This window comes from Marmota marmota, unplaced genomic scaffold (assembly GCF_001458135.2).
Source record: "Marmota marmota marmota unplaced genomic scaffold, marMar, whole genome shotgun sequence".
NCBI classification, from domain to species: Eukaryota; Metazoa; Chordata; class Mammalia; order Rodentia; family Sciuridae; genus Marmota; species Marmota marmota.
Window position 1 is genome coordinate 22,861,625 of NW_026000142.1, and position 27,995 is coordinate 22,889,619.

The following is a 27,995-nucleotide window of genomic DNA, read 5'->3' on the forward strand; positions in this document are numbered from 1 at the left end:
ATGATCTCACTTTATACATAGAAAACAGATTCACTGGTTTGTACACTGAGTCAATTTTTATTGCTTCTTTAAAAATTAAATACAAGCTCTTTGTTTACTTACCCAAAGGAGCAGTGTCCAGCTCATTGGAGGAAAAAGTGATATCACTGTCACAAAACACAATCTAGGTCCCTTAATCCTGCCTCTTTTGATCTCAAAAGGTGGTAACATTCAGTTCAGAGCTCACTCATCTGTAAATTGCATCACATTATCTCTGAGTTATTTAAGAAGCAAGTTCTATTTGGTTTCAGGCATTTTAACCTGCTAACGGCAAGAAGAAGGGTTCACCACATAGTTCCAAAGGTCTTCCACTTGCCACCACTGCCAAAAGAAGCAAAATGATCGAACCCATAGGAAATCAGTATGTTGTGGCCAGGCCAGTGTACTCTGCAAACACTTTTGGAGAAGAACATAAGAAGAAACACAGGCATCATAAGACATTTCTGGATCATCTCAAATTGTGTTGTAGGTAAGATATTTTTAAGGCATTGACATTAGGAATAAACGGAGACTTTCTCCTAAATTTTCTAGCTTTCAAGCTCTCCTTTCTGGCTCTAGTCCATAACCAAGGAGTCTTTTTGTCTGAAGTTTCCAAATCTCCTACTCCCTGCCAGAGTTGGAAAGTTATGTCTAAAATGAATACTGTCTCAGCTAACGACATAGTCTTTCCAAATCAGATAACTAATAGATGGGGACGAGGAAAATTCTCAATTGAAATATAGCACAGTTCAAGCTAAGGATGACAAACAAATTCTACTACAGCTAAAGAAAAGTTGGTCTTTTTATTTTTTTTAATATATTTAATATATTTAAGTTTTAGATAGACACAATACCTTTATTTTATTGATTTTTATGTGTTGCTGGGGATCAAACCCAGTACCTCACACATGTGAGACAAACACTCTACCACTGAGCCACAACCCTAGCCTCATATTTGTCTTTAAAAAAAAAATTCTATGATGGTGACCAGGGATCTGTTAACCTGGGTATAGTAGGAGTTATATGGCTAGTTTGATCTTTAATATATTATCATCTTTACCAATTTTCCACCCACAGTTAGGAACTGAACTTAAAATTTGATATTAATTAACTGACCTGTGGTTTTCAATGTTTCAGCTGTTCCACACAAAAGGCCAAGAGAATTGCCCTCTCTTTCTTCCCCATAGCATCTTGGTTACCATCATACCGAATAAAGGAATGGCTACTCAGTGACATCGTTTCTGGTATCAGCACAGGGCTGGTGGCTGTACTTCAAGGTACCCTCCTCTCCTTTTTAGATATAATGCATATGCCATAAAATTAGATATAATGCATATGCCTTTTTGTGTGTGGGGGTGTGTGTGGGTGTGGTATGGTGCTGGAGATGCAACTCAGGGTCTTGTCCATGCTAGACACTCTTTTTACCACTGAGTCATACCTGCAGCCACCCTTTTAATGTGTACGATTCATTGGATTTAAGTATATTCAACAGGCTGCATATTTAACACCACTAATTCCATAACATTTTCACCCTCCAAAAAAAAATCCCTTGCTTATTAACAGACACTTCACATTCCACACACCCCAATTTATCCCCTTGACAATGATTCTCTGTCTCTATGAATTTCCCTATTCTGGATATTTCATAAAAATGGATCCATATAATATGTGGCATTTTGTGTCTGATTTCTTCACTTGGTATCATGTTTTCCAGGCTCATCCATATTGCAGCATAGACAAATAATGTTTTACATGATTATTCCATTTTGTTTATCTATTCACTAGTTCATGGACATTTGAGCTGTTTGAACTTTGAGCCTATTATGAATAATGCTATTATGAACATTTGTGTACAACTTTTTGTGTAAACATGTCAATTGCCTCAGTATGTACCTAGAAGTGTAATTGTTGGATCATATGGTAACTTCATGTTTGATCACTTGTTGAACTGCCAAATTATTGTCTAAAGTGGCTGCTCTCTTTTACATTCCCACTAGCAGTGTGTGAGGATTCAGATTTCTACACATCCTTAACTTTCGTCTTTATTACTTTAGCTATCCTAGAAGGTGAAGTGGTATCTCATTGTGGTTTTAATTCGTATTTTTCCAATGACTCATGTTAAGCATCTTTTCTTGTACATATTGGCCATATGTACATCTTTGGCAGAAAGGGCTATTCAAATCCCTTGCCCTTTAAAAAAAGGTTGTCTTTTTATTGTCAAGTTGCAAAGGGTATTTATATTTTGTACATATAGTTGCAAAGAACTCCTTATCCAACATATATTTGCAAATAATTTTTCTCATTCTGTGGATTATCATTTCAGTTTATTTTTTTCCAGTGGTGCTGGGGATCAAATCTGGGGCCTTGCATATGTGAGGCAAGTTCTCCACCACTGAGCTACATCTCAAGCCCTTAGTTTTTTGAAAATATCCTTTGAGTACACATTTTACAAATTTTAATCAAGTCAGTTTATTTATTTTTTTCTCCAATTGCTTATACTGTAAGGGGTCATTTCTTAGAAATCATAACCTAACCCAAGGTCACAAAAATGTATATTTGTTTTCTTCTAAGAGACTTATGGTTTTCATTCTTACATTTGTATCTTTGATACATTTTTAATTAATAAGGTAACTTATTTTGTTTCCTTAAGATAACTTATTTTAAAGTTCCAACCTCAAATATCAGAAAAGCCCTAATGAGAATTTGTGAGATTCCCTTGCACAAAATAAGGATCCTTCTGCTTGTGTGTTTACAGGTTTAGCATTTGCTCTGCTGGTCAACATCCCCCCAAGATATGGGTTGTATGCAGCCTTTTTCCCAGTCATAGTCTACTTTTTTTTGGGTACTTCTAAACACATATCTGTAGGTAAGTCAGTTATGGTGCTAATGAATGTTTTATTGCTTTTTCTTTATGAGTTCTATTAGCCATCATTTCCCGTAAGACCTAGGACTGGGATTTGGGTAAAGGGCAGTCTTTGTATATACTGTATTGTAGTATGTGCTCCAGAGAGGCACAGGCTGACCACAGTTTGCCTTCTATTAATTAGGACCATTTCCAGTTCTAAGTATGATGGTGGGAGCAGTGGTTACAAATGTAGTCTCAGATGCCAGTACCACGATGGAATCATCTAATAGCACAGAGAATAATGACTTGATATTGGAGCAGAAGAAACTAGTGGTGGCTACAACTGTCACGGTCCTTTCTGGAATCATCCAGGTGAGCACTTTCTCATAATCCGCTTGTTTTGACTAGTGTGCATTTTTCTGGGAATTTTTTCCCCTCCTCCTACCCACTCTTCGTCTTCCCTTTGGTTTGTGTCCCTTGTTCAGAGGCCCAGAAGAAGTGATTTAAAAAGTATCACTCTCCACAGCCAAAGGGTTGGGAAGGAGAGGCAGATCCATATTGCAAAAACAAGTGAATGTGCATCTAGATAGAAGGAAAAAAAAAAGGAGGGGAACAGGGTGGTGCAACTGGTAAGGAATTCAATACTCAAGTCAATAAAATCACTTGGTACAGTCATAAAACATAAAACATAAACATAAAACATAACATAACATAGGGACACTAGTAACTTCTGGATTTTTTTCTTCCTAATCCTTCAGTGACTCCAAGCTAATTGCAAGGGTTAGGGGCTTTGCACTTTGAACTGTTCATATCAAAGATTTGAGGGACAGTAGAGAAGATCATGGTGGAACCTAAAGACTCACTCTCAAGCCACAACACTGACACCATTTTGAATAGAGAAAATGCCATGGAAACGTCAGGATGTTGCTCAAGTTTACTGTTAGTGAATTTCTTGAAGAAAGAATAAATCAGTCTCTACAGTACATAATGTGTGTCCTACTTACTGACAAACCATGCAGTCAGTTGTTTGTAATACATTTCTGAACCTAAGAACAGAAATAAAACCCAACTGGACTTTGTGTACCCAGAACTTTGTCTTCATTCTGAAGACATGAGAGGAAAGAAAGGCCAAATAAAGGCCAAGAAAGTCCATTCCATTCACTTTACTGCAAAACCCTGATGCTTTGAGAGGAATTAACTACCCTTGTTCCCCAGCTAGAACCAAGCACTTTTGATGTCCAATATGCAATAACGTGTTTCTTAAACAGTCAAACAATGTGTTTGAGGGGATGGGAATGGACACTCACCCATGCATGCTGTAGCAGCTAGAAAGTGTTGATTTCAAATTACATCAGCAAATTTATGAGGGCTGATGATAGATAAGATTCTGCTATAAATGGTTTATGGTGAGTCTTCTAAAGACACCGCACCTATAAATGGGTTAAATCTTGGGGGCATATTGGACTTATGTCCTCTTTTCTTTGAACATCATGTAACTTTCAACCTGGGGAGTGGGATGGGAGGGAATTAGAGGGGGGAGTCCTGAATGGGAGTTTTCCGGGAGGAGAGACAGCAGCCTCTTCAAGGCCTGTGCATGCAGGGTGAACCTCTACATTGGAATCCTTTCCATGGCTGATCCTTTAGCCATGGAACACACGCTTTTGTTCTTCTCTTGCCAGCTGATCCTGGGGGTTCTGCGGATCGGATTTGTAGTGATTTACCTATCTGAGTCCCTGATCAGTGCCTTCACCACCGCTGCCGCCGTTCATGTGTTGGTTTCCCAGCTCAAATTCATGTTGCAGCTGTCAGTTCCAGCACACACGGACCCATTCTCGCTTTTCAAAGTAAGTGTTCCCCTCACTTAAAAAGAACTATTGAAATACATAAAATTCACCACGTGTTTCCTAGAGAACCTTCCTTTAGTGCCTTTGCTGTAGGGCAAACCTACAACTTCCAAAAATCAATGGGTTGTGAAATTGATTCACATTATAAAAAAGGTTGGTAGAAAAGAGAACACTGAAAATCAACCACATCTACCATATAGTTAATGTTAACAACAGAGGAAAAAAAAATAACCACAATCTAAGTGTATTATTAAAAGGTTTGCTATTTTTTCCTGAGTTTTAAATTTTTTCTCAAAGTCTAATTTTCAAAGAAATTTGCTTATTAATTTATTATATTTCTCTATTTCTCATAAATCAAGTCTTTTGAAATTGAAGTTGTTGAGTCCTTTATGCATGTCTGTTCATATAGCAAAAGAAAATTGTTCCACAGGTAGATAGGGCAGTGGTTCTCCCCTCCTTCAAAGAAAGCAAAGTAGAAGTATTAAAAGATGAAAGTACAATAAATCTAGTTTTGCAGATATTAATTGGCTTTATTTGTAATTATAGAATCAATTGGACCAAAATGGTTCAGAATGCTTCACTCCACCACACAGTCTGGTTACATTTATAGTCGGAGGAAAGGAAGTGACATAGAGAAGATGGAAGTAAGGTACAGAGACAGTCCGCCTGGTTACAGCTCATGTCTGTCTTTTTTTGAAGATGGTTTGAACTGTCAACCTCTTGTGACTAGCTGAGTGAGACTCAGCTACTTGTTACAAGAGTAGTTTAATCTATGTACACATGAAGTTATGTTATTACATAAAAAGAAATTTATTTAGGTCAAATTAAAACAGAGGTAGTTTTAGACCAAACCTTATTCCCCCGCTTTGGTTCAACTTTTTAATTTTGAGAGATTAACCCAGTTTTGTGGATAGGGATGTCACTCTCTATCATCATCATAAATGGACTTAGTCTCAAATTCCATTGGGAAATAGTGGAACAGTGGGGTTGGTAAAGTGGGAAGAACAATACAAAAAAAAATTGATTGGTTAAAGGCTGATTACTTCTGGTTTAGTTTCTCCTCTTTCCCCCAGGAGTTAAAGCAAAGGGGACCATCTTTTTAGGCTAAGTCAGACTGGAATCACCTGTGTCTAACAGGGGGAAACTGTTATGTTTTGAGATCTATCTGCTTTCGTAAAGTTTCATCTTGGTTATGTGGCATTCAGCATGAGTGACTTCATTTTGGTTTGATCTGTTCCGGGGGAGGTCTATTGCAGGAGCTCAGTTTAAAACAATGACCTTCCATCATTTCATTTAACAATAGGTAGTGCTCTTAGTACTTCTATCAAAACAATCTTGGAGACAGATCTTGCTCTTTATTGGAGTAAACAGTCTCTCATTCCTGTCCAGAGCAACTCCTGTCTTGGCCCCATAGATATGCAACCCTCTGACTTCAGGAAGTGAGAGCATGCATTTAGGGAACTATTTTCCAAAAAGTGACCTGGAAAATAAGCCAACAAATATGAGGGAGTTGTACCTTTAAAAAACCAAGATTTAAGAGAATACAGGCCAGGCTTAAAAAAAAAAAACAAAACTATCAGGGGCTAGGGATGTGGCTCAAGCGGTAGCGCTGGCCTGGCATGCGTGCGGTCTGGATTCGATTCTCAGCACTATATACAAACAAAGAGGTTGTGTATGCCGAAAACTAAAAAATAAATATTAAAAAAGTTCTCTCTCGGGGCTGGAGATGTGGCTCAGGCGGTAGCGCGCTTGCTTGGCGTGCGTGCGGCCCGGGTTTGATCCTCAGCACCACATACAAACGAAGATGTTGTGTCTGCCGAAAACTAAAAAATAAATATTAAAAAATTCTCTCTCTTTTTTTAAAAAAGAAAAAACTATCAGGGATTAGGAGTTAGTCCTTGGATATAACAGCAGTAATGGTTGTGAAATAAAGAACAACAGCTAAAGAGAACTAAGTGCAGAAAAGACCTGTTGTAAACTGTGAAAAGTATCCAACAAAATTTGACACTAGCCAAAGAGCTTCTCAGAAAAAGAAAAAAAAAATGACAGATGTCCCCCTACACCAGGGTATCACCTCCACTAGGCTAATTTACCCTTCTCATACACATCTCCATGCTGGTCTTTACGATTTTGTAGTTTACATTTGACAGGAGCAGAACAAAGACTCACTATCCCTCTTCTGCCAGTCCTCCTGCTTCAATGTATATTTTTATCTATTTGGAGGTAAGTGTTGTATCCAAATTATGCACTAATATAGGAGCTTGGTGTCTTTTTTTGTGACTGTAGGTACTAGAGTCTGTATTCACCCAAATAGAGAAGACTAACATTGCAGACCTCGTGACATCCCTGATTATCCTGTTTATTGTATTTGTGTTTAAAGAGATAAATCAGCGCTACAAGTCCAAACTTCCAGTGCCTATCCCCATCGAACTTATCATGGTAATTGATCATCTTAAAAATTTCTTTCATATTCTAGTGTCATCATGTCAGAAAGTTTTCATCATCTGCAGATTTTGAGGTTTTAGTGGGGCAGATGCTATTTCTGCAGTTTCTGGGTGTACTATGTAGTAGGATTTTTCTGTTCATTCTGAATTTAATAACTTCCTGTTATGATTTTGGGCTTATTCTTTCCATGTAAGACAAAGATGGTGCAGAGAGCAAGACCTCTAAGAAGACCAGACAACAGACCCATTTGAATTAGAGCTGTGGTTCTTTGCTTAACTGGCAGTCAGGATTGCCTCAGGACCTCTTTTAAAAAGAAATAGCAAAGCCCAGGCTAGAGAGGCTTATTAAAATGTCCAGGGTGGGTTTTGGCAGTGTTCCCCCACTCCAGGTTCAGACTCTTGGTTGCATCAAACATTTCTCACTTGGGCAATTTGCAACTTTGCAGACGGTGATCGCAACAGGTGTATCCTATGGCTTTGACTTCGAGCACAGGTTTAACGTGTCTGTGGTTGGTCAGATGGATACTGGGTAAGTGTGTCTTCTATGCTGGTGTCTCCGTGCATCAGCAGAGAGTGAGTAGACAGCAGTCACAGGAGAGTGCCACCCTGGTGAGAAGCCCCAGCACTGCACATGAAGAATGAAAGCTGGCTGCTGTCCTTCAAGGAAGTAGCTACAAAAGGAGTCAGGGTCCACTGTTAATGTCAGGAAGTTTCTCCTGGTTAGAAGAACTCACAGCCAGGCCAGCAAGGACGCACATGAAAGTAAATGTTAGGAAAGTAGTGAGAGTTAAAAAAAGTAGGCAAAAAAAAAAAAAAAAAACACTTCTAAAGAAGCATCAACTAAAATCAGATTTCCTTGTCTGTAAATTACTATAAACAATACATAGTGCTTTGTTTGAGGTTACTGGAGCCAAGTTCCGAAAGTTTAAAAGAAACACTGAAGGAATACCTGTACACCGCTTGAGCAATCGATAGGCACACTGGCACACTCTGTCCTTTCTCATGGTCAAGTTCAAAACAAAGCCAGAGCAGCTTTCCCAGCTAGTACAAGGAATTTGAAAATATATTTTATTACATTTAGTGGATTGAGAGGGGAGATCTCCTTTTGTGTTGTCCTTTCTCTGCCCTCCAGGTAGCACCAGTTTCTTTCTCCAAGGAAAGATCATCATCTGTCAAAACAAATTAAAGACCACTCCTCTCCCCATGCTTTCCAAGGTTTTGAGAATGCCAGAAGTCAGCAGTTTTATGTATATCCTTGTCTTAGAATAGCCAAATTCCTTTAAGAACAGATACAGGTATATTTTTAAGCAAAAATATATTTTTATCACCAGCTCTTCAGGTGTTCCACTTAATGAATCTCAAACATCACTTCTGTGAAGTTGTGAAGTGGAAAGTAGGCTGAGACTAAAAGACTATTTCTAGGTTTTCCCTCCACCCTGTAACTTTCAGGTGATTGCACTGTAAGATGCCAAATCAAAAATAAATAAACAAAAGCAAAATCAAAAAGAGTCTGGTCAGAAGCAGACGTTTTGAAAATAAATGATAAACTTCAAGATCACTGAGTGACAAAATATAATTTCAAGGTCAATGGACCTCTCTCTACAAGGAATGTGGGGTGGGGGAAGAACCTAGCTCATATTTATTAACCATTACACTCTACAGAGAGGCAGTGTGACCCATTAGGTAAACTCACATGTTCTAGAGGCAGAGAACAAATAACTAAACTCTGTGCCTCAATGCCCTGGGCTATAAAATAAGGCTGAAAAGAATAGCTGTCATACAGGATTTTCAGAAGGATTGAACTAGTTACTACATGTGCCATGGTTAAGTGCTCGACCTACAATTAGTGTTGAAACTGCATTATGACTATTACTCATTTAGCATCCGAGTTAGGTAAGAGGCACTTGATGTGCTGTTTTACACTCTCATTTTTTTTTCTAAGCAACAATTGAGCATTTTAAATGTCTGTTAATTGCAAATACAATATTACTGGAAGATAATGATCATTAATTATTGTTGTTAATGCATATTAATGCTATTAATGCATATGCCACTTTACAAATCATTTTCATGAAGACACACACACCAAATGCAAATAACTTGGCCAAAGGGAAGTGCTGGTTGAAATACTGGAGGAAACACAAAGGATGTCATTTAGATGCAGAGGGTCCTGTAATAGAAGCTGATAGGCACTTTGTATTTCACAGTGTATAAATAGCAGTCCTATTCATCATTTTATTTGACCCTCCCACAAAACTATGAAGAAAAAAAGAACAGTTGTTATCATCCTCACTTTACAAATGAGGAATCTGCAGCTCAGGAAGGATAAGTGGCAGACCAGAAATGAAAACTTCGGACTGTAAAATCTCCATCACAAAAGTTTATGGCATTCAGAAACTAAAACAAAAGAATAATAGTAAGGTCCAGGTTATTTTGGCATCAAATGCAAAATTTAATTATATCAGAAAACAGGGATGGGGATATGGCTCAGTGATAGAGCACTTGCCTAGCGTGTGTGAGGGCCTAGTTTCCAACCGTACCACCACAAATAAATAAATATATAAATAAGCAAGTAACATTCCTACAACCTTTCTAATTTATGATGTCAGCCGAGTATAGAAAAATAGTACTTCTTCCAAATTAAAGCTGAAAATGTATTATCAAAGATGTTTATAAGCTGGGCATGGTTGCACATACCTCTAATCCCAGCGGCTCGGGAGGCTGAGGCAGGAGGATCGCAAGTTCAAAGCCAGACTCAGCAACGGCAAGGTGCTAAGCAACTCAGTGAGACCCTGTCTCTAAATAGAATACAAAATAGGGCTGGGATGAGGCTCAGTGTCAAGTGCCCCTGAGTTCAATCTGTGGTACCCTTCACCTCCCCAAAAAAAAGATATTTACAGATTGGATCCAATCAACCCACTTCCAATATGTTTTAGATCAGAAACAGATGTTTATAGGAACTGAGCATTTTAGTAAATTGATATTAAGTTTAAGATATAATACAACTAATAAATATATCTGACTCTCTAAGTTCGTGAGGCATAAGCACAGAAGTATCCCTTGTGAAATGAACATTTCTCTGACACTCTATCACTTTAAACTATAACACATGCTCATCAGGGCCATGGTTGGCTCTGGCAGCTCTCTGGAGTGTGGGGCAAAGTCCAAGACCCACCTGTTTGCTAGGAGTTTTCCATGAAATGTTATGGTTATCAAATGACTTTTTCTTTTTCTTTTCTTTTCTTTTCTTTCTTTCTTTCTCTCTCTCTTCCTTTCTTTCTTTTGTTGTTTTGTTTTGTTTTGTTTTTCTTCTCTTGTCTCAAAATTGTTTGCTCAAAGAGCCTTCACCTATGGATAACTATTGGAGGCACCAGAGGCGATGCTTTGCAATGTAACAATACAAGCAGAATGTAAAACATTTTGCAAGAAGCTTGTAGGGATAAAAGTGGACATCATAATGTAGGTGTGCTGGCAAAATCATATCCATTGTACCACTCTCATTGGACTGGATTTAAAATATTTTTTTCAAACCCAGGCAGTGTTGCTTTTCAACAAGATGGCAAATTCCAAAGGTCTCAGTAGGACGAAATTTTTGTTAAGTCACACTCAATTATTCTCAGCTTTGCAGTCATCCAGCATTGGGCTCTAATTGTAAACCATATTCATAGTCTTATTCATCACTACTCCCATAGTTCTGTCACATAGACATAACTCAGGCAAGATTGCATTCATTCCTTGATTTTTTCCAATAATCACATGAATTTATAAGCTAGTTGGTGACATGCAAACTCGTTGCATTTCAATTTCAGATTTGAGCCCCCTATTACACCCGATGTGCAGATTTTCCAAAACACCATAGGAGACAGCTTTGGCATTGCGATTGTGGGCTTCGCAGTGGCCTTTTCTGTGGCCAGTGTCTATTCCCTCAAGTATGATTATCCAATTGATGGCAATCAGGTAAGTACATAATCTATCCTGGGTCTCATTAGGCAACTGTAAACAATATTTTGTGCACACAATATTCTTCTAAAACAGAATACTTCTAAGAAAACTTCCTCCTTGTTCTCCTGTCAGGAGTTAATTGCCTTGGGATTGAGTAACATATTTACTGGATCATTCAGAGGCTTTGCAGGGAGTACCGCCCTCTCCAGATCAGGGGTCCAGGAGAGTACAGGAGGCAAAACGCAGGTATTTCAATATCCTTGCTGCAGGGGCCATCCCAGAATTCATACCCGGGAAAACCAAGCTAAGGGCAGAGTGCAAATTGTGAAGAGAACTGTTTTGTCTGCACAGGTTGCTGGGCTCCTCTCCGCTGTCATTGTGTTGATTGTCATTGTGGCCATTGCCTTTCTTCTGGCACCACTGCAAAAGGTAACACTCCTCTCCCTTTAGGTAACATGGTTTTCCTTGGGGTGATACGACAAGGGTCTTGGCTCTTAAGTTCTGAAAGCACAAACTAAACTAGGGAAAATGAGGTAACAGCACACTCTCAAATATTCTCTTTAGCCAGTCCTCCATGGTTCAAAAACATTTTCTTTTCCTCCTGGCAGCATTTTATGAATGTTAGGAATGCAGATGCCCAAACTACCTTATCTACTCTGCTCTGTGCATGTACGTAATGCAGAATATAATTAATGTTTAAGCAGCAGGGCGCCCTGGCACTGGAGCCTCAACATGATTGACTGAAGTGGAGATTTTCTTCAAGGCTGAGGTCATCACAGGCCGTCTATCTAATGCAGAGAGTGGTGCTACCAGCCACACAACCTGTTCTCAAAAATACGCCCTGCAGCTCCTAGAGGTTTGGTTTGACTCCAAAACCAACACTGTCCGCTTGCAGGATGGGAGCAAAAAGTTCAAGGTGTCTAATCAGACCCAGCATAGGTTGTGTACTTACCTGATTGCCATCAACTGGATAATCGTCCAGGGAATAGATGCTGGCAAGACACAGACTTCACCTATTCACCCTGGTGCTCCCCTAACTGTGAGGGTTAGTTAAATGCTTGTAAATTGCTGCAGCATCCCCATTTTAAAAAATAACATCAGACGGTGGAAAACATAGGATCGCTAGGAAACCAGATGATGATAAATACAATGCATTGCTCTTTGTGGTTCTAATATGATTCAGAGGTAGTATATAAAGTACTGGGTCAGGAACTCTGTAGATCTACTTCTAATTCTGGCTCTGCCACTTATTTTCTGTGTGCTTCTGTGCCAATAACTTTACCTCTCTGAACCTCAAGTTCTCTATTTGTAAAATAGAGAGGAAATTAGTACCCAACACACACAGCTGCAAAAATTAAATGAGATGGTGTAGATGAAGTACTTAACCTAGGTCATTAACATGAAAGTTCATTAATATGAAAGTCATTAATAGTATTATTATTATTATTATAAAAAACATTCTATTGTTCTTCTGACTAGAAGGATATATAGTTCACCAATGTCTACTGGCTGTTATTTAAGCTTTTTTCCCAAGTTGGTTAGTAGCTGAAATGTGAATTTAGTCCCAGGCTTCTGGACATCCATTGTGATCGTCCCAAAGAGCTTCATTGGTCCAATCTGTCTTTAAACAATGTGGAATACTGTTTGCCAAAAACACATATCCTTCATATACTGACTCTTGATTTCAAAATCGATAGCATGAAAGAAGTCAAGAAGTCACCACTATATAAATAGAAAAAATGTGTACCTCAATAAAATTGACTACGTACACTTACCCTTACATAGAGCACCCTACTGTGTATCCTCAGAGTATAAATGTGGGCTCTTCCTCCCCCAACAACTTGGAGATGCTGAAGAGACAATTGCCATTTAAAATCCTCTTTCCTGAATAAACCACACTCCAGGACATTGTCCAGAATGTCAATCAAAACACCTTCCTCAAAGAATCCACGTGATAATTCTCTTTAGATGATCGTGTCAGGAATGTCATTCAACCTGAATAGCAAGTTTGCTTCTTTTCATCATATGAAGGAAAAATAGCTCATAATAAATTGGACTACATTTGTTGAGTACTTTATTTGTTATATATTTATTTATATATAAATATATATTTATATATTTGTTAAGTATCAGCAGAGTTTTAAGCATTTTATACCTATTTAGTCCTTTATATTAATTGCAATGTGAATGTCAGGTTCCTGGTAAAATCATCCTCCTTTCTTTTCTATGCTTTCTCAATGCTCTACTCTACTTTTAAAAGTACTCTATTGTATATATATATATTTCATTATAAATTGCTTCAAAGTATTGTTCCATAGAATACTGACCAGTTGGGAAATAACACCTAATGAAAAAAAAAAGTCTCTAAAAGGTTGTACTTTACCTATTTCACACTTATACTAAAGTCCTACAAAAGAAGGAGGGCCATTGAGTACAGAGTCCTGTGAGTCTCACACCAGCAACTACAGCAGTGACATTTCTTTTTTTTTAAATATTTTTATTAGTTGTTGATGAATTATTTTTTACTTATTTGTATGTGGTGCTGAGAATCGAACCTAGGAAGTCACACGTGCTAGGCAAGCGCTCTACCGCTGAGCCACAACCCCAGCCCCAGCAGTGACATTTCTTAAAGCTGTAGTACACTATCAAAACCTGGGCATTGACATTAGTACGGTACTAGTAAATAGATTACAGACTTTGTGCTGTTTCCCCCTACTTCTTAACTGACATTTATTTGTATGCAATTTCCTTTTTAAAGTTACTTAAGACCATGTTTGTCTAAATAATGATCTCTAGTCTCAGAATGAATCAAATGAACAGCTTAGATAATGAAATGTGAAAGTTACTTGTGAAAATTAGAAATACCTGAATCACTTAAACTATCTTCAAGATATAAAAACAAATGCTGCATTTTTTTGGATATCGGGCTTTCACGGTATGGAAGTAATCAGTATACTCAGAGCAGAACAGCTCGTATGTTGCGGGGCATTCCTGCCATTGTGTTAAAATCTGAATAAGGATGCATATACTTAGCTATTCAGCAGGTTTCACCAGACTTAGCACAACTCTCACAAGACCAATTATGGCATTCTTGGGTGCAAAGAACTGGAAGCCTGAAGCTTATTTGAGGAAATCTGAGTTTAGTGAATCCATAATTCTGTGATGTCAACACTAGGGCTTTGTGAGAGGCTGTGTTGTCAGTGGCAAGTACTAGCGTGGGGAATATTAGTTTGTTATTAATTATTCAGCTGAATAATTATAGAGCCACTCCCATATGCATTTACTGTAGTACCTTCTGAGGGTACACCAGGAAACAAGACACATACAGTTCATGCTGTCAGAGAGCCTACCTCAAGTCTTGGTTAACTTTTTGGGATCTTTAGCTTCCTCTTACAAAATGGCACCATTGCTGGTCTTCACCAAAGATTGGGATTCTCATTCCAGAACCTCAAGTTCCCAAAGCTTTTTTTTTTTTCCCCACAAAGGGCAACCCCCATCTCCTCAACTTTAATAAATAGACACACATTACACGGGCTTTGCTTAGGGAAGAATTTATTCTAGTGCTTACCTGCCAAAGGTCTGAAGATCTACCTTTCTCTGTCCCAAGGTGGAGGCTAGTAAGTGCCATCAGATCATCTATGGCAAAATCACAAAGAGCAATTCAGCCCTTGTCACTGTGGGGACAATAAATGCAGGGGCTAGGTCAGAGTTCTAGCTCTAATGTGTCTGTCTTGCATGGCATTGGACACTGGAAAAGGGTGTATTCTTTGATATGCTTTGAGGCCCACTAAAGGACTCACTTATCTGCAGCCTTCACCTTTGCTTCTATATGGTTTATTTGATTAACTTAAAGTACATCTGCTGTCTCTGTGTTTCACAGTCTGTCCTGGCAGCTTTGGCACTTGGAAACTTAAAAGGAATGCTGATGCAGTTTGCTGAAATAGGCAGATTGTGGCGAAAGGATAAATATGATTGTGTAAGTAGATGCAATGGTACTGGAAAAAGAGATGACTCAGGATGGTAGTTTATTTGTTGATGTAAAATATATATTTACATTGTAAACTCTATGAAATTTTATTTTTATATGTCTGTTCAAAACAACCTCAGATTGTTTGATTTGCCGTCTTTAAATTGCATACTCTAATGGACATTCTCTGAGATTTTAATATAAAAGGTTGGACTCCCACAAGTAGAAAATGCTCCACACAACACTAGTGCAGGACTTTCTTAGATCTACCTTCTTCTTTTTTTTTTTTTCAGTACCAGGGATTGAACCCTGGGATGCTTAACCACTGAGCCATATTCCCAGCCCCTTTATCTTATTTTATTTAGAGACAAGTTCTCACTGAGTTTCTTAGGGTCTTGCTAAATTCTTGAGCCTGGCTTTGAACTGGTGATTCTCCAGCCTAAGCCTCCTGAGCTGCTGGGATTACAGAAGTGAGCCGCCATGCCTTGCAAAACCTAATTTTTTCTTACAGTCATCATGAATGCCACAGAAACTCTGAATTTTAGGGGTGGATTTTACTTTTATTCTTCATTACACAATGTATTCATTTTCAGAAAATCTGTGAAGAATTGAAATTCTGAACATTCCTTCTGGAAAACACTTTTTCTTTTGAAAAGGCTCCCCCTTGCTCTCAACATGCCTTGCTGTGAGAAGCACAGTCCATAATTTACTCAAGGCCAAAGTCTATGGTGTAAAAATGCTTGTCGGCATACACTGTGGTACTTAAAGAACATAAAGTAATAAGTTACCCTTGTTTTACTTTTGTTCCTGATAGATCATTGTGGGGATTTAAACACCCTTTTGGCATGCTAAAAGTCTCTTAGAAACAGTAGCCATTGATTAAGTGAGCAGACCAAGAATTAGATTGGTATAGGCTCTACCAGTTAATCTTCTGATTTTAACAACTAGGCTGGTTCTGAAATTTTTGTTGTGAAAATTAGACTGTTTCTTTACTGGTTCAGAGGTGAAATTAGAAATAGATGCATTTTCTTTGGCTCTTTTTATATTTGCTAGTGTTTCTGTGGCACAGACCCTGGGTCTGCAGAAATGACCTCTCAAGACAGTCCTCCTATGTACTTTGCTCCCTGGACCAAGATAACAACTTCCAACCTCTGCTTTTGGCCCCGGAAGTTCACACGTTCTCATAGCTCTGGGCATAAAACATTGTACTTTACTCAAAGTAAATTGTATGCATCTGTTGCTTTCTTTTTACAGTTAATTTGGATCATGACCTTCATCTTTGCCATTGTTCTGGGACTCGGGTTAGGCCTGGCGGCAAGTGTGGCATTTCAGCTCCTCACCATCGTGTTCAGGACCCAGTTGTGAGTGCTCATTGTTCTCTGCATCCTGGCAGGCTTCGACCTGCACAATCAGAAGAGTAAAAACTTTGTCAAGGGTTAAGAGGAGTTTGGCTAATAGGCATGCATATCTATCAGGACTAACAAGTACAGCCTTCCTCAGATTGCTCACCTCAAGGATGGAAGGGTAATAGAATGGCCCAGCTACAGAGCGAGAGCCCAGGGAGAAGCTTGCTTCTGGTCTACTTCTGGCTTTGATAATAATTCAAAGAAATCATTTAGATCTCTGAGTCTGTTTGCCCACCTGTAAACCAGAAGTGATCTATGCTAAGTGAGTTTAATTTCATTGTCTCAGACCTGTTAAAACACGGGAATGTGTTACTGAGAAGACAGTGAAATTCTCCAGCCTTCTTCATAGGTTATTAAATTGCACTCTTATCTTAAAAGCCTGGAGCTGGGTTAGAGAACTTCTCAAAGGCCCCTCTAGGTCTTAATGTTCCACAAAGACTGGAATTATTCTTAATAGTCATGCAGTTCAAGCATCTTTCTGATGTTTAAATCTTTGTCATGTATCAACCTGTATTGTATTAAGTGGTGTGATTATAAGGAAAAAGAAGGCTCCATGGGAACTAAGGCTTTCTTGGGCAGAAGTCACCATAATAGTTAAAGTGATTCCTTGACTAACAGAATATGCCGGTACTGAAATACATTGGTATTGCTTTTGCACTTTTTTATTCATTTACATTTTTATTGGATTCTTTACTGGGGACCCATCAAATACAGAAACAAACTGAATGGTCATATAATCAAGTAATTTTACTTTTCCATGTCTTCATTCATATCACTGCCTTACCTCCCTTAAAAAGCTATAGTATCCATAATGAACATGGCAAAAGGTTACGGCATTGCTTTGTAAACTGGCAAATAGGAAACACTGTTTTAGGAGCTGTGGGAGGACACAAAGATAAGTAAGCAAAGTGTCTGCCATCTAGAGTCTCTGATGGCATAATGATTCCCCAGTTTTTTAAACTGAAAAGTGAACCTGTGTTGATATGCTAGAAAGAAAACAATGTTAGCTTATAGGTCTAACAAATATGCATGAATAATTTATTTGCTGTTGTTTTTCCCTACAGTCCAAAATGTAGTACACTGGCTAATATTGGAAGGAGCAACATCTATAAGGACAAAAAAGACTATTCTGATGTAAGGGAGCTTCATTTTTGTCTTTGACTTGCTAAATGATATTTATATGAATCTACTGGGTACCATCTAATATTCCTTCTCTGCCTTATAGATGTATGAGCCGGAAGGAGTGAAAATTTTCAGATGTCCATCTCCAATCTACTTTGCAAACATCGGGTTTTTCAAGCAGAAACTTATAGATGCTGTAAGGTTTGGGGTTGTTCTTCTTTTTTTTTTTTTTAATTTTGTTGAGTCTCTGGGAATGAAATGTTTGGTTTTTAACAAGAACGTTATTGACTTCATGTATTCTGAGGCTGAGTTGTATCAGCGTTTTTTGTGTTCCATGTCCCACGGCAGGTGAAACTGCCATACAGGGGATCCATTAATGTGTTCTGAAATAAGCCTCTTTAGATGAGGTCCAATATAGAATCCTTTAATCCAATTCTGCTATAGAGTAAAAAAAAAAGAAAAAAAAGACTTACCACAGGTTTAGACTGCTGGTTTTTAATAGATATTATCTTACATATTTTCTTTGGGCATCAACTTCAGAGACAACAAAGGAGCATTTAATATTTGACTGGATCATGGAAGAGATAACAGTTGTAAATGAATATTTAACAGTAAATACTGGGTGTTGGTAAAGGTGAGAAGGAAGCAGTCTTTAATATTGGGAAACAAAAGCTCAGAACTCTTCCTAGATACAGACCTTTTGGTCTGATCTGTGCCTTGCATAAACTTGCCCTAAACCTCATTATCATTCAGTATGCATCAGATATTACACTACCTAAGTTGGGTTTTTGTTTTTTGTTTCTTTTTTTTTTTTTTTTCTTAAGACTCCAGACAGCTTTTATTGAAAAGATTATATGTGGTGCTGAGGATCGAACACAGGGCCTCACACATGCTAGGCGATTTCGCCACCGCTGAGCCACAACCCCAGCCCCTTGGTTTGTTTTTTTGGTTTTTTGTTTTTGGGTAGCAGGGATTGAACCTAGAGGCATTTAAATGCTGAGCCATATCTCCAGCTCTTTTTTATATTCTATTTAGAGGCAGGGTCTCACTAAGTTGGTTAGGGCCTCAATAAGTGCTGAGGCTAGCTTTGAATTCTCAAAACTCCTGCCTCAGCCTCCGGAGGCACTGGGATTATAGATGTGCACACCACCATGGCCGGCTGCAACTATTTTTTAAAATGGGATCCTTTTGTATATATGGCTTTCTATATTCCCTTTCCACTTAATCTAGTATCTTTCCCTCTAACTACATTTTTTTTTTTGGCCAAAGATTTTTGTTACATATTTGATCCCCCTTTCTTACTACTCTTGAACTAAAATTATAGCAATAAGAACACATTTGTATTGAAAAGGGGGAAATGAAGGTTAACTCCAGAGCTAATAACAAAATTATAAAATAAAGTCATATAGGGATAGGTTTTATAAAATATAATCAAATAAATTGTAATAGAACAAAAATTATATACAGAAGCAGAATTCTCATTAGGTATCACTGTACTCAAATAAAATTCCCTAACAATAGTGAGGGCTCAAAATACAAAAGAATTCAAATGAGGCTTACATCTATTAATGTATCATTTGTAGATAACTCCTGGACTGTATGGAGAATTTTAAATGTTGATAATTGCATATGGACTAAGCGAATCACAGGTCTGACGCAATGTTGTTGCCGATGTTGTTTAAATCATGTTTGGATTTTATCACAGTATCCTTATTTTGTGTCCTAAGCCCCCAATGCATGGCTAGTTATAAGAATTATGCTATCGAGGTAGAATATTCAGTACTCTTGTAACAGAGCAATGGGTTTTTCAGGTTGGCTTTACTCCACTTCGAATTCTACGCAAACGCAACAAAGCTTTGAAGAAAATTCGAAAACTGCAGAAGAGAGGCCTGCTACAAGTGACACCCGTGAGTTGCCTGGCCCATTCCATGTGTTATATAGTTAACAGTTCAGTAAGATATAAGTCAAGGTGTGAGTCCTGTTCCTTTAAATGAAATGCCAGATAAACAAGTTATTCCATGTGTCACTGTTATTTCAAAAATGGTCTCCTCAAATTTTTTGTCTTGGGAAAAGTACCAAGACAAGTGTCTACAGTCCCATTGCTTGACCTGACTTTAAATCTATGCTCTAGAAACTCCTTGGTTATCCTCAACATATCCCTTTCTTACTACTCGTGAACTAAAATTATAGCAATAAGAACACATTTGTGTTGAAAAGGGGGAAATGAAGGTTAGCTCCAGAACTAATAACAAAATTATAAAATAAAGTCATATAGGGATAGGTTTTATAAAATATAATCAAGTTATGTTTTTCACAGTTAGAATTATCATGCTTGTTATCCTCTCCTGCAGAAAGGATTTATATGTACTGCTGATGGATTCAAAGATTCTGATGAAGAGCTAGACAACAATCAGATGGAGGAACTAGATCAGCCCATCAATACCACAGATCTGCCTTTCCAGATAGACTGGAATGCTGATCTTCCCCTCAACATCATGGTCCCCAAAATCAGCCTCCACAGCCTTATTCTCGATTTTTCAGCAGTGTCCTTTCTTGATGTTTCTTCAATGAGGGGTCTCAAAACGGTAATTTATTTATTTTTCTTAATGGAAATAATCAATCATTAACTAAAAGTAAAAATTATAGTTATGGAAGGATGTTCCTTTAGATAATACACACTGAATTAGAGGTAAAATTTAATCTTACAATATTCCATGAAAGGGCTGAAGGGGAGGGAGTGGTGTGTTCCATGAATTCTTTAAAAATGCATTTCCCACGGAACTGCTTACAATTTTGAAGGTGACCAAACCCCATTCTAAAGTAGGCTGAACCTTCTCTCAGACAACTATGCTCACACTCCTGTACAATCTGGGCATTGAAAATGGTGCTTTCAAATCCTGTGGGCATGTATCTAACATTATCCTGAAATCAGAGAAGATTTGGAAAGGTCAGGGAAACAGCGGAATAGTGCGTCTTTTTTTTAATCCTCATTCATTATAAGTTGATGAAATTTCACTTGGCTATTTACAATAATATCAAAAAACAGATATATAAAAGAACAAGAGTTACATGTGATTTAAAAATATGGCAAAAACAATCAAGTTGCAGGTCTTTCCACAATTTCATTAACATTTTTAAAAGCAAATAAATATGCAACAAAGATGCAAAAACAGAAAATTTAAGAAATTCTACATTTTCCTTAGGTTTTCACAGAAATCTTCCTAAGTAATCTGAATTAAGATAAGATCTATTAAATATGAATAAGCTGGACACAAAATTAGGAAATGGGATCAGTTTAGTTTTCTTCCAACTTATCTTGAAATTGGTTTTGACACTACATAATTCTCAAGACTGCTTGCCTTTTCTTTTTTAGTTTCATTTTTGTTTATATTAGCTTTTTTTTTTTTTTTAATCCCAGCAGCATAGCACAAAGGACAGGGACAGGGGTTTTTTTCAAGCCCCAGCTCTTAGCTCCAGATTTCTAAAAATGTTTGTTGATGATGGTGATAATATTCATCGTCAGCATCTAACCTGATCAACAGTTCATGGAACTGTTTAATATTGCTCCTATCATCACTGATATCTATTTTTAGCCTAAAGACTAATACAGAGGATAAATATTCCTCAGTGCTAGATATATCAAGTAACTGTGGACAGGAACAATGAATGACATATAGGCCGTAGTGTTTTGTTTTAATGTTATGTACCCAGAAAGCTCTAGTTCCTATCATCCTCACTAATGATATTAGTTTAAAATTAAATCATAGAGCCAGGCACAGTGGCTCATGCCTGTAATCCCAGCCACTTGGGACGCTGAAGCAGGAGGATGGTGAGTTCAAGCCAGCCTCAGCAATGGCGAGGCATTAAGCAATTCAGTGAGACTCTGTCTCTAAATAAAATACAAAATAGGGCTGGGGATGTGGCTCAGTGGTTAAGTGCCCCTGAGTTCAATTCCCAGTATCAATAATAATAATAATAAATTAATTAATTAAATCATTCTTGATGTTATGAGTTTGAGGCATGAGATTTTCTCAGAACACTTCCCTCAAGATTGATCATTTTTAACTTCTTATTGAGGAGGGAGGAGGGCTGTTCTATTCAGGTTTCTTTCTTTCTCTCATAGAGCCTTGTTTTTAACTTTAGTATCTACCTATGCTATTACCTCTTTTCAAAATGTAAAAGGTTCTGAAAGTAATATATCCCCCAGAATTGTTTTCCTTATGTATCTGATAAGTGATACTGTTCCCTAAAAAAAAAAAAAAAAAAAAATGCACTTTTTTTTAAACAGATTTTGCAAGACTTTATCAGGATCAATGTAGATGTGTATATTGTTGGAACTGATGGTAAGTTCTTTTATATTTATTTTATGCTCTGATACTAACTGCAGGCTCACTGCCAATGCTTGATCTAGACAGCCTCTCCAAAAAACAGGTATTTTATACAATCATCAAAAAGGAAACCTAATTCGCAATTGAGCCAATAAAATTCCCTATGGAAACAGTTTCACTGTGTTTGAGTTGTGTTGATATATAATTAAATGAATTTTACAGTTTGAATTCTTAGTAAGCATCAAATGAGCAAACATTATTTTTTTACTCCAAACTTGCTGCATTAGTCATGTTTTGTGTCTCTCTTCCTCTCTTCCCTTGCATTCCTCTGCTATAACATCTTGATTTAGGCTTCCCTTGGATAATGAGAATGCCCTTGTCAATGTTATGGTGATGTCCAGCTTCTCAAGATTAATGGCCTCCTTTTCAGTCTCCTCCTGCTGGAGCTTGCTTGAACATATGACCGTTTCATTGGCATTTGTCTTCAAAATTCTCACTCCCTTGACTTCTGTGAGTTGAATTCCCCTCCTACCTCTCTAGTATTTCCTCTGTTTCTGACACTGGTGCCTCTCCTATCCCTTAGCAGTTTGTCTTCCCAGCCTTCTACCTTAAACTCCACAGTTCTTCTTCCATGAACTCCTAGTCAATATCCTTCACCCTTACGATAACTTCAAGCGTACCTACATGTTAATGGATCCCCATACCATACCTCCAGCCCAGACCTTTCTTCTGAGCTGCAGATCCATGTATTCAATTGTCTGCCTGTCCCCCCCAGGCACCTCCGACACACGTATTCCAAACTATATAAATGACCCTTCTTTCCTTCCTAAACTGCTCCTTTCCTATGTCAATTACCACATCACTTTTCATCCAGTTGCCCAAAATGGAAACCCCAGAACTCTCTTTAATTTCTCCCTCTCTCCTTCCCTTTACAGGTAGTAAGCCACCAGCTCCTAAAAATATTTCAGTCTCTTCCTTGGGCGGGGATGTGGCTCAGTGGTAGAGTGCCTGGAAAGCCTGAGGCTCTGGGTTCAGTCCCCAGCACACATCTCCCCGCTCCCCTCCCCAAAAAATCAGTCTCTTCCTCTCCATTTCCACAGCCTTAACCCAGATCATTATAAGACCTTTCTAACTAGTGTTTTTGTCCATTGCTAGAATGATCTCTTATCTCATTTTTTTTTCTGACTAGAAAATTCCTTCTAGAATTTTCCCCAACAATAACTGTGACAATTTCTTCCTTACCCAGGCAGTGCACTGGATCTTCAGACTGTTTGCATCTGTAGAATGCACATCACATAATTCTGCGGTTCTGTGTTTGCGTCCCCACTAGACTGTAATCTCTTCCAAGGGCAGTTATTAGTATTGTTTACCTAATTATCTAGTTTAGAACATGCCACACAACTACTATTTGCTCTGGGAGTGGCTATAGCAGTGAATGACAAATCCCTGCCCTTGTGGAGCTTATAGTTTCATGGGAAAGTCAAATAATAAACAAAGCAATATTTAAGACAGTACTATAAAGAACAAAGCAGGGTTAAGGATATAGAGCCATGGGCATGTTGCTATTTTAGACTAGCCATTAGGGATACCCAGTAATGTGACCCTTGAGAAGAGACTGAAATGAAATATGGGAGTCAACCTTGACAGTATCTGAAGTGTATTTTAAGTGTTTTTATTTTAAGTGTATTTTAAGGAGTATCTTGTACAACTAGTACACAGATCTGCAAGGAGACAGAATTAGCACCTTTAATCTCTCTTGCCCCCTATCCCAAGTCTACAGATATATTCAGTTCAAGGGTTGCTTAAAATTATAAATGTTCTCACTCAACTATTAACTCTTAATTTACTAAACAATTTTATTCCTTCCCCATCATTCCAGATCTCTTTGAAAGTGTCCATTCCTGCTGCCTGGTATCCCTTCTCAGTCAAACCAACATCACCCCTCTCCCCTACCCTCTCCCTCGGTCACCTGTCAAAAGCTTGCCTGTGAGCACTTTCCCATCTCCATACTTTTGCTCCTCCTCTTCTTCCACCTTTCTCCAAATCATAGATACTAGAAAAGTGACATCTATTCAGTTAATTTATCCCAGATACCCACCAAGAGGAAACAATTTTTACCTACTGTCTCAGAATTTCCATAGTACATACATGTCCTGCACCTCTCTTCTTGAACAACAAAAAGATAATACGAATACCTATTGTGTGCTGGGCATTATTTTTGAAACTAGTAATAAAGAAAAAACTGGACTGCTCCTTTCCCTAATTATTTTATAAAACACTTTTTCCTTTCAGTACTACAATTATATATAAATATTCTATGTTCCTCCAGGGTGAGATTCAGATCTAATTTGCCTTTTGATCCTTTTTATTACTCAGCCAGAGCTTTGCACATAGTAGACATGAAGTCATATTTGGTTGAATGATCTGTACAAACAAATGCTGTTTAGTGCCTATGAGAATGGGATTTCTCAAAGGTGATGGCAGTGGTGATATGAAATCCTAAGGAAGATGCTTTCTAATAAATCCCGGCAGCTCTGGGAAAATGGGCTACAGTTAAGTAACTGGTAAATGATAGGTTTGGCAATCAAAAACCAAAGCATATCACAGATCTATCATGTTTTGTGTTTTGAAAGAATACCAATTTTTAATAACTATATTTGATGTTCTAGCCGTTGAACAGGGAAATTAACTTACTAGGTTCCTGCCTAAATAAATGTGGATTAATTTTCCAGGAACTACTTCAGATTTTCCCATTTGAATCTTTTCCTTCTTCCTTTTTACAGTAGGGCATTAAACAGGTATGTTTATTAGAAAGGTACTCTTTAATTCCAGGAGACATTGCACTAGTGATACAAAGTTATCCTATTGTTGGAACCCACACTTAACCAAATGTCAATGAAATGCACATTTGCAAATGGAATTTTAAATTATCAACCTCAAGAGGAAAACCTGCAGCCAATAACTTCTTCCTAAGTGTGACAGTTTCTTTTCTCTCTTCAGATGATTTCATTGAGAAGCTTGCTCGCTGTGAATTTTTTGATGATGAAGTAAAGGACTCAATATTTTTCTTAACAATTCACGATGCTGTTTTGCATATTTTGATGAAGAAAGATTATAGTAATTCAAAGTTTAATTTCAATCAGGTACCAGCTCTTTGATGACATCACATTTATAACAAACCATTTGCATTTCTTAATTTTTCATTATATTTGAACATTTTAAAAACTATACTTTCATTCTTTTTCTTAGAAGAAAGAAATGAAATCTGATTTTACCATAAATACAAATGGAGGATTGCGTTTTCGGGAATATCAGGTAAGATTCTTCAACAGACTTATCTTTATCTAGATATCACAGCAAATAAATAAATAAATAAATAAAGTAGTAGGGCCTCTTCCAGCATACTGTAAAAAGTCTAGTAGTTGTTTGTTTTTGAGTCTCTCTGCCTCATCCCTAGAAAACTGAAGCAATGCCAACCAATCTCATGGGAAATTTTGAAGAAAATTAACTCAAACCAGTAAAAACAACCCCCCCCCCCCAAAAAAAAATAAAGCCAGGATAGAAAACAGTGATGATAGATCTCTATTCATACAGTACTGAGAATATCTTTTTTTATTTTTCAAACTACTTATAGCCATGATCTTATTCTAGCCTTGTACTAAGTCATGAGACAGAAGAGGTATTGCTATTGCTGTAAATAGATGAATTAGTGATGGAGTTGAGAAACTAATCCAGGTGCATGGGATGTCCTTAGCACAGTGCTTAGCTCAACATGAAAGTTAAGTTCTTTTCCTTCCTTATGAGATGACTTACCAATCACTTAACTGGATAGTTCCATTTCATTCTAGAATGTCAAATCAAAATGGGTTTCTGTTGCAGGACAGGTATATGGTGGTGGATCCCATTCATTAATTCAATCCTTACAACAATATACAAAGAGGATATCAATATTAGAAGTGAGGAAATTGGGAAAGAGTTTCAAAAAATTTGTTTAAGGTCACACACCAAATGACTATAACAGAATTTAAACTAGCACCTACTGAGGACAAGACCTGAGCTCTGTTCACAATAACTACTTGTATTCTTTGATGAAAGACTAATGGATTGAGGATCCTGCAAAAATCTACCAACTTATCTTCAAATACAAGAAGACTGGTGGTATTTTTCTTAACTGAGGAAAGGTCTAAGACAGCAAAAAAGAATGTAGATTAGAAATGAAGAAATGTTTAATGTAAAATAACCTGGACCAAAGAGTAATAGCAAAGGTTAAATGAAGAGGTCATTGCAGAAAGTTAGGGAGACCAAAGATGAGAGGAGAGTCAAGTACCACCATGCTACCTTCCAACACTGGTTGAATGATCTGTAGAAACAAATGCTGTTTAGTTCCTATGAGAATGGGATTTCTCAAAGGTGATGGCAGTGGTAATATGAAATCCTAAGGAAGATGCTTTCTAATAAATCCTGGCAGCTCTGGAAAAATACAAACTCAGCTCCTTGCCCAAGTACAATAAAAAGTACCTGGAGATAAGTGCTCTATCTGATGTGTGTGTGGTAAGAATTTGTTCCTAATTAGTAGGCTCTCCATTCACCTGATTGTTTCTTTTGCTTCTTTTGCTGAGAAGAAGCTTTTTAGTTTGAGTCCATCCCATTTATTGATTCTTGATATTAATTCTTGTGCTATAGGAGTCTTATTAAGGAAGTTGGGGCCTAATCCAACATGATGGAGATTTGGGCCTACTTTTTCTTTTAATAGACACAGTGTCTCTGGTTTAATTCCTAGGTTCTTGATCCACTTTTGAGTTTTGTGCATGGTGAGAGACAGGGGTTTAATTTTCTTTTGTGGCATATAGATTTCTAAAACCCAAGAACAGTGTTTAAATATGATGCTGATCCAAGCTTTAAACCTTTAAAACAAGGAACCATGCTGTACCTTGCCTTCCCATATTAAAAAAAGAAACATTTTGGCCGGGCTCAATGGCATGTGCCTATAATCCCAGTGTCTCAGGAGGTTTATGCAGGAATATTGAGAATTTGAGGCCAACTTCAGAAAATTAGTGAGGCGCTAAACAAATGAGTGAGACCCTGTCACAAAATTAAAAATGAAATAAGAGGGAATGTGGTTCAGTGGTAAAGCACCTCTGGGTTCAATCCCTAGCACCAAAAAAAAAAAAAAAAAAAAAAAAAAGTAACAACACTCCTGACTTTGCTTAGAGGAAGTCAGCATTTGTGGATAGGCTACTAGCAATAATTAGAGGTAAAAACTGAATGTGGCTGGGGCCAGGCACTGTGCTACGAAAATTCCTTGGAGGAATTCCTTGGAGTTTGTGTGGTCCCTAAAACAAATATAAAGAAATATATTTCGACAAAACATTATATTGTTATTTTGATTGGGCAAAAGCAAGTCTTTGAAACACACACATACTAAAAATAATATAACATGGATCTACATTAATCAAATAGTAAATCATCAGTGCATTCTGATCACTAAAATTGAACACAAAAATATTTCTTGATGACTCCAGAAAATGCAACTCCTAAAATGATTATTGAAAGACAAAATTTAACAAATCTTTTAAAACAAGAACTTTTTCTTTTTGCAGGTACCACTTGAAACAAAATTCTAATCAAAATATAATTCAGAGGGACCCTCATCTGGCTGTCACATGAAGAACAACTTTATACCCAGAAAGTTATTGATAAGTTCATACATTGTATGAAGAATATTTGTATTTGACAGAATTATGTTTCAAACTTTGGAACGAGATTGTTCTAGCATGGTATATTTTTCACATATCTATATAAAATTATGTAAATACTCTTTAATTTTATACCTGTAGATTTATCAAAGGAAAATTATTTTGTATATGTATTTTTGTAGCACTGTCAGATTTCCATTCAAGTCAGAACTTTCACAATGCTTTGCAGTGTCTTTATACCACTGCTTTGAATCTCATAATTTATACAAGTCATGCTAATATTTCTCCATTTTAAAAAATTCAGTTGTACAGCAAATGTGTTGTTTTATTAAATTTGTTATAAGCTTTCTGATACATGCTTGCTGTGGGTCCTTTTTATAGTG

General features: G+C 37.5%; 1 protein-coding gene and 1 long non-coding RNA gene across 2 annotated transcripts; one reads left to right on the forward strand and one right to left on the reverse strand.

Annotated features, from left to right (window-relative positions):
* On the forward strand, positions 1 to 27,975 carry Slc26a3 (solute carrier family 26 member 3). Its single transcript, XM_015488335.2, has 20 exons — positions 1 to 508; positions 1,156 to 1,295; positions 2,774 to 2,884; positions 3,066 to 3,235; positions 4,543 to 4,707; positions 6,994 to 7,146; positions 7,598 to 7,680; positions 10,961 to 11,108; positions 11,226 to 11,339; positions 11,445 to 11,522; positions 14,974 to 15,069; positions 16,315 to 16,421; positions 17,531 to 17,600; positions 17,692 to 17,784; positions 19,400 to 19,495; positions 19,940 to 20,173; positions 21,877 to 21,931; positions 24,917 to 25,059; positions 25,166 to 25,231; positions 27,517 to 27,975. The coding sequence occupies exons 1-20, from the start codon at positions 378 to 380 to the stop codon at positions 27,538 to 27,540; spliced, it is 2,277 nt and encodes a 758-aa protein (XP_015343821.1). The 5' UTR covers positions 1 to 377; the 3' UTR covers positions 27,541 to 27,975.
* LOC125611382 lies at positions 14,541 to 26,625 on the reverse strand. Its single transcript, XR_007341567.1, has 3 exons — positions 25,730 to 26,625; positions 16,401 to 16,461; positions 14,541 to 14,729 (listed from the first exon to the last, which is right to left on the reverse strand). It is a non-coding gene; the product is annotated as an uncharacterized LOC125611382 (long non-coding RNA).
* Positions 27,976 to 27,995: the final 20 nt, after the last annotated feature.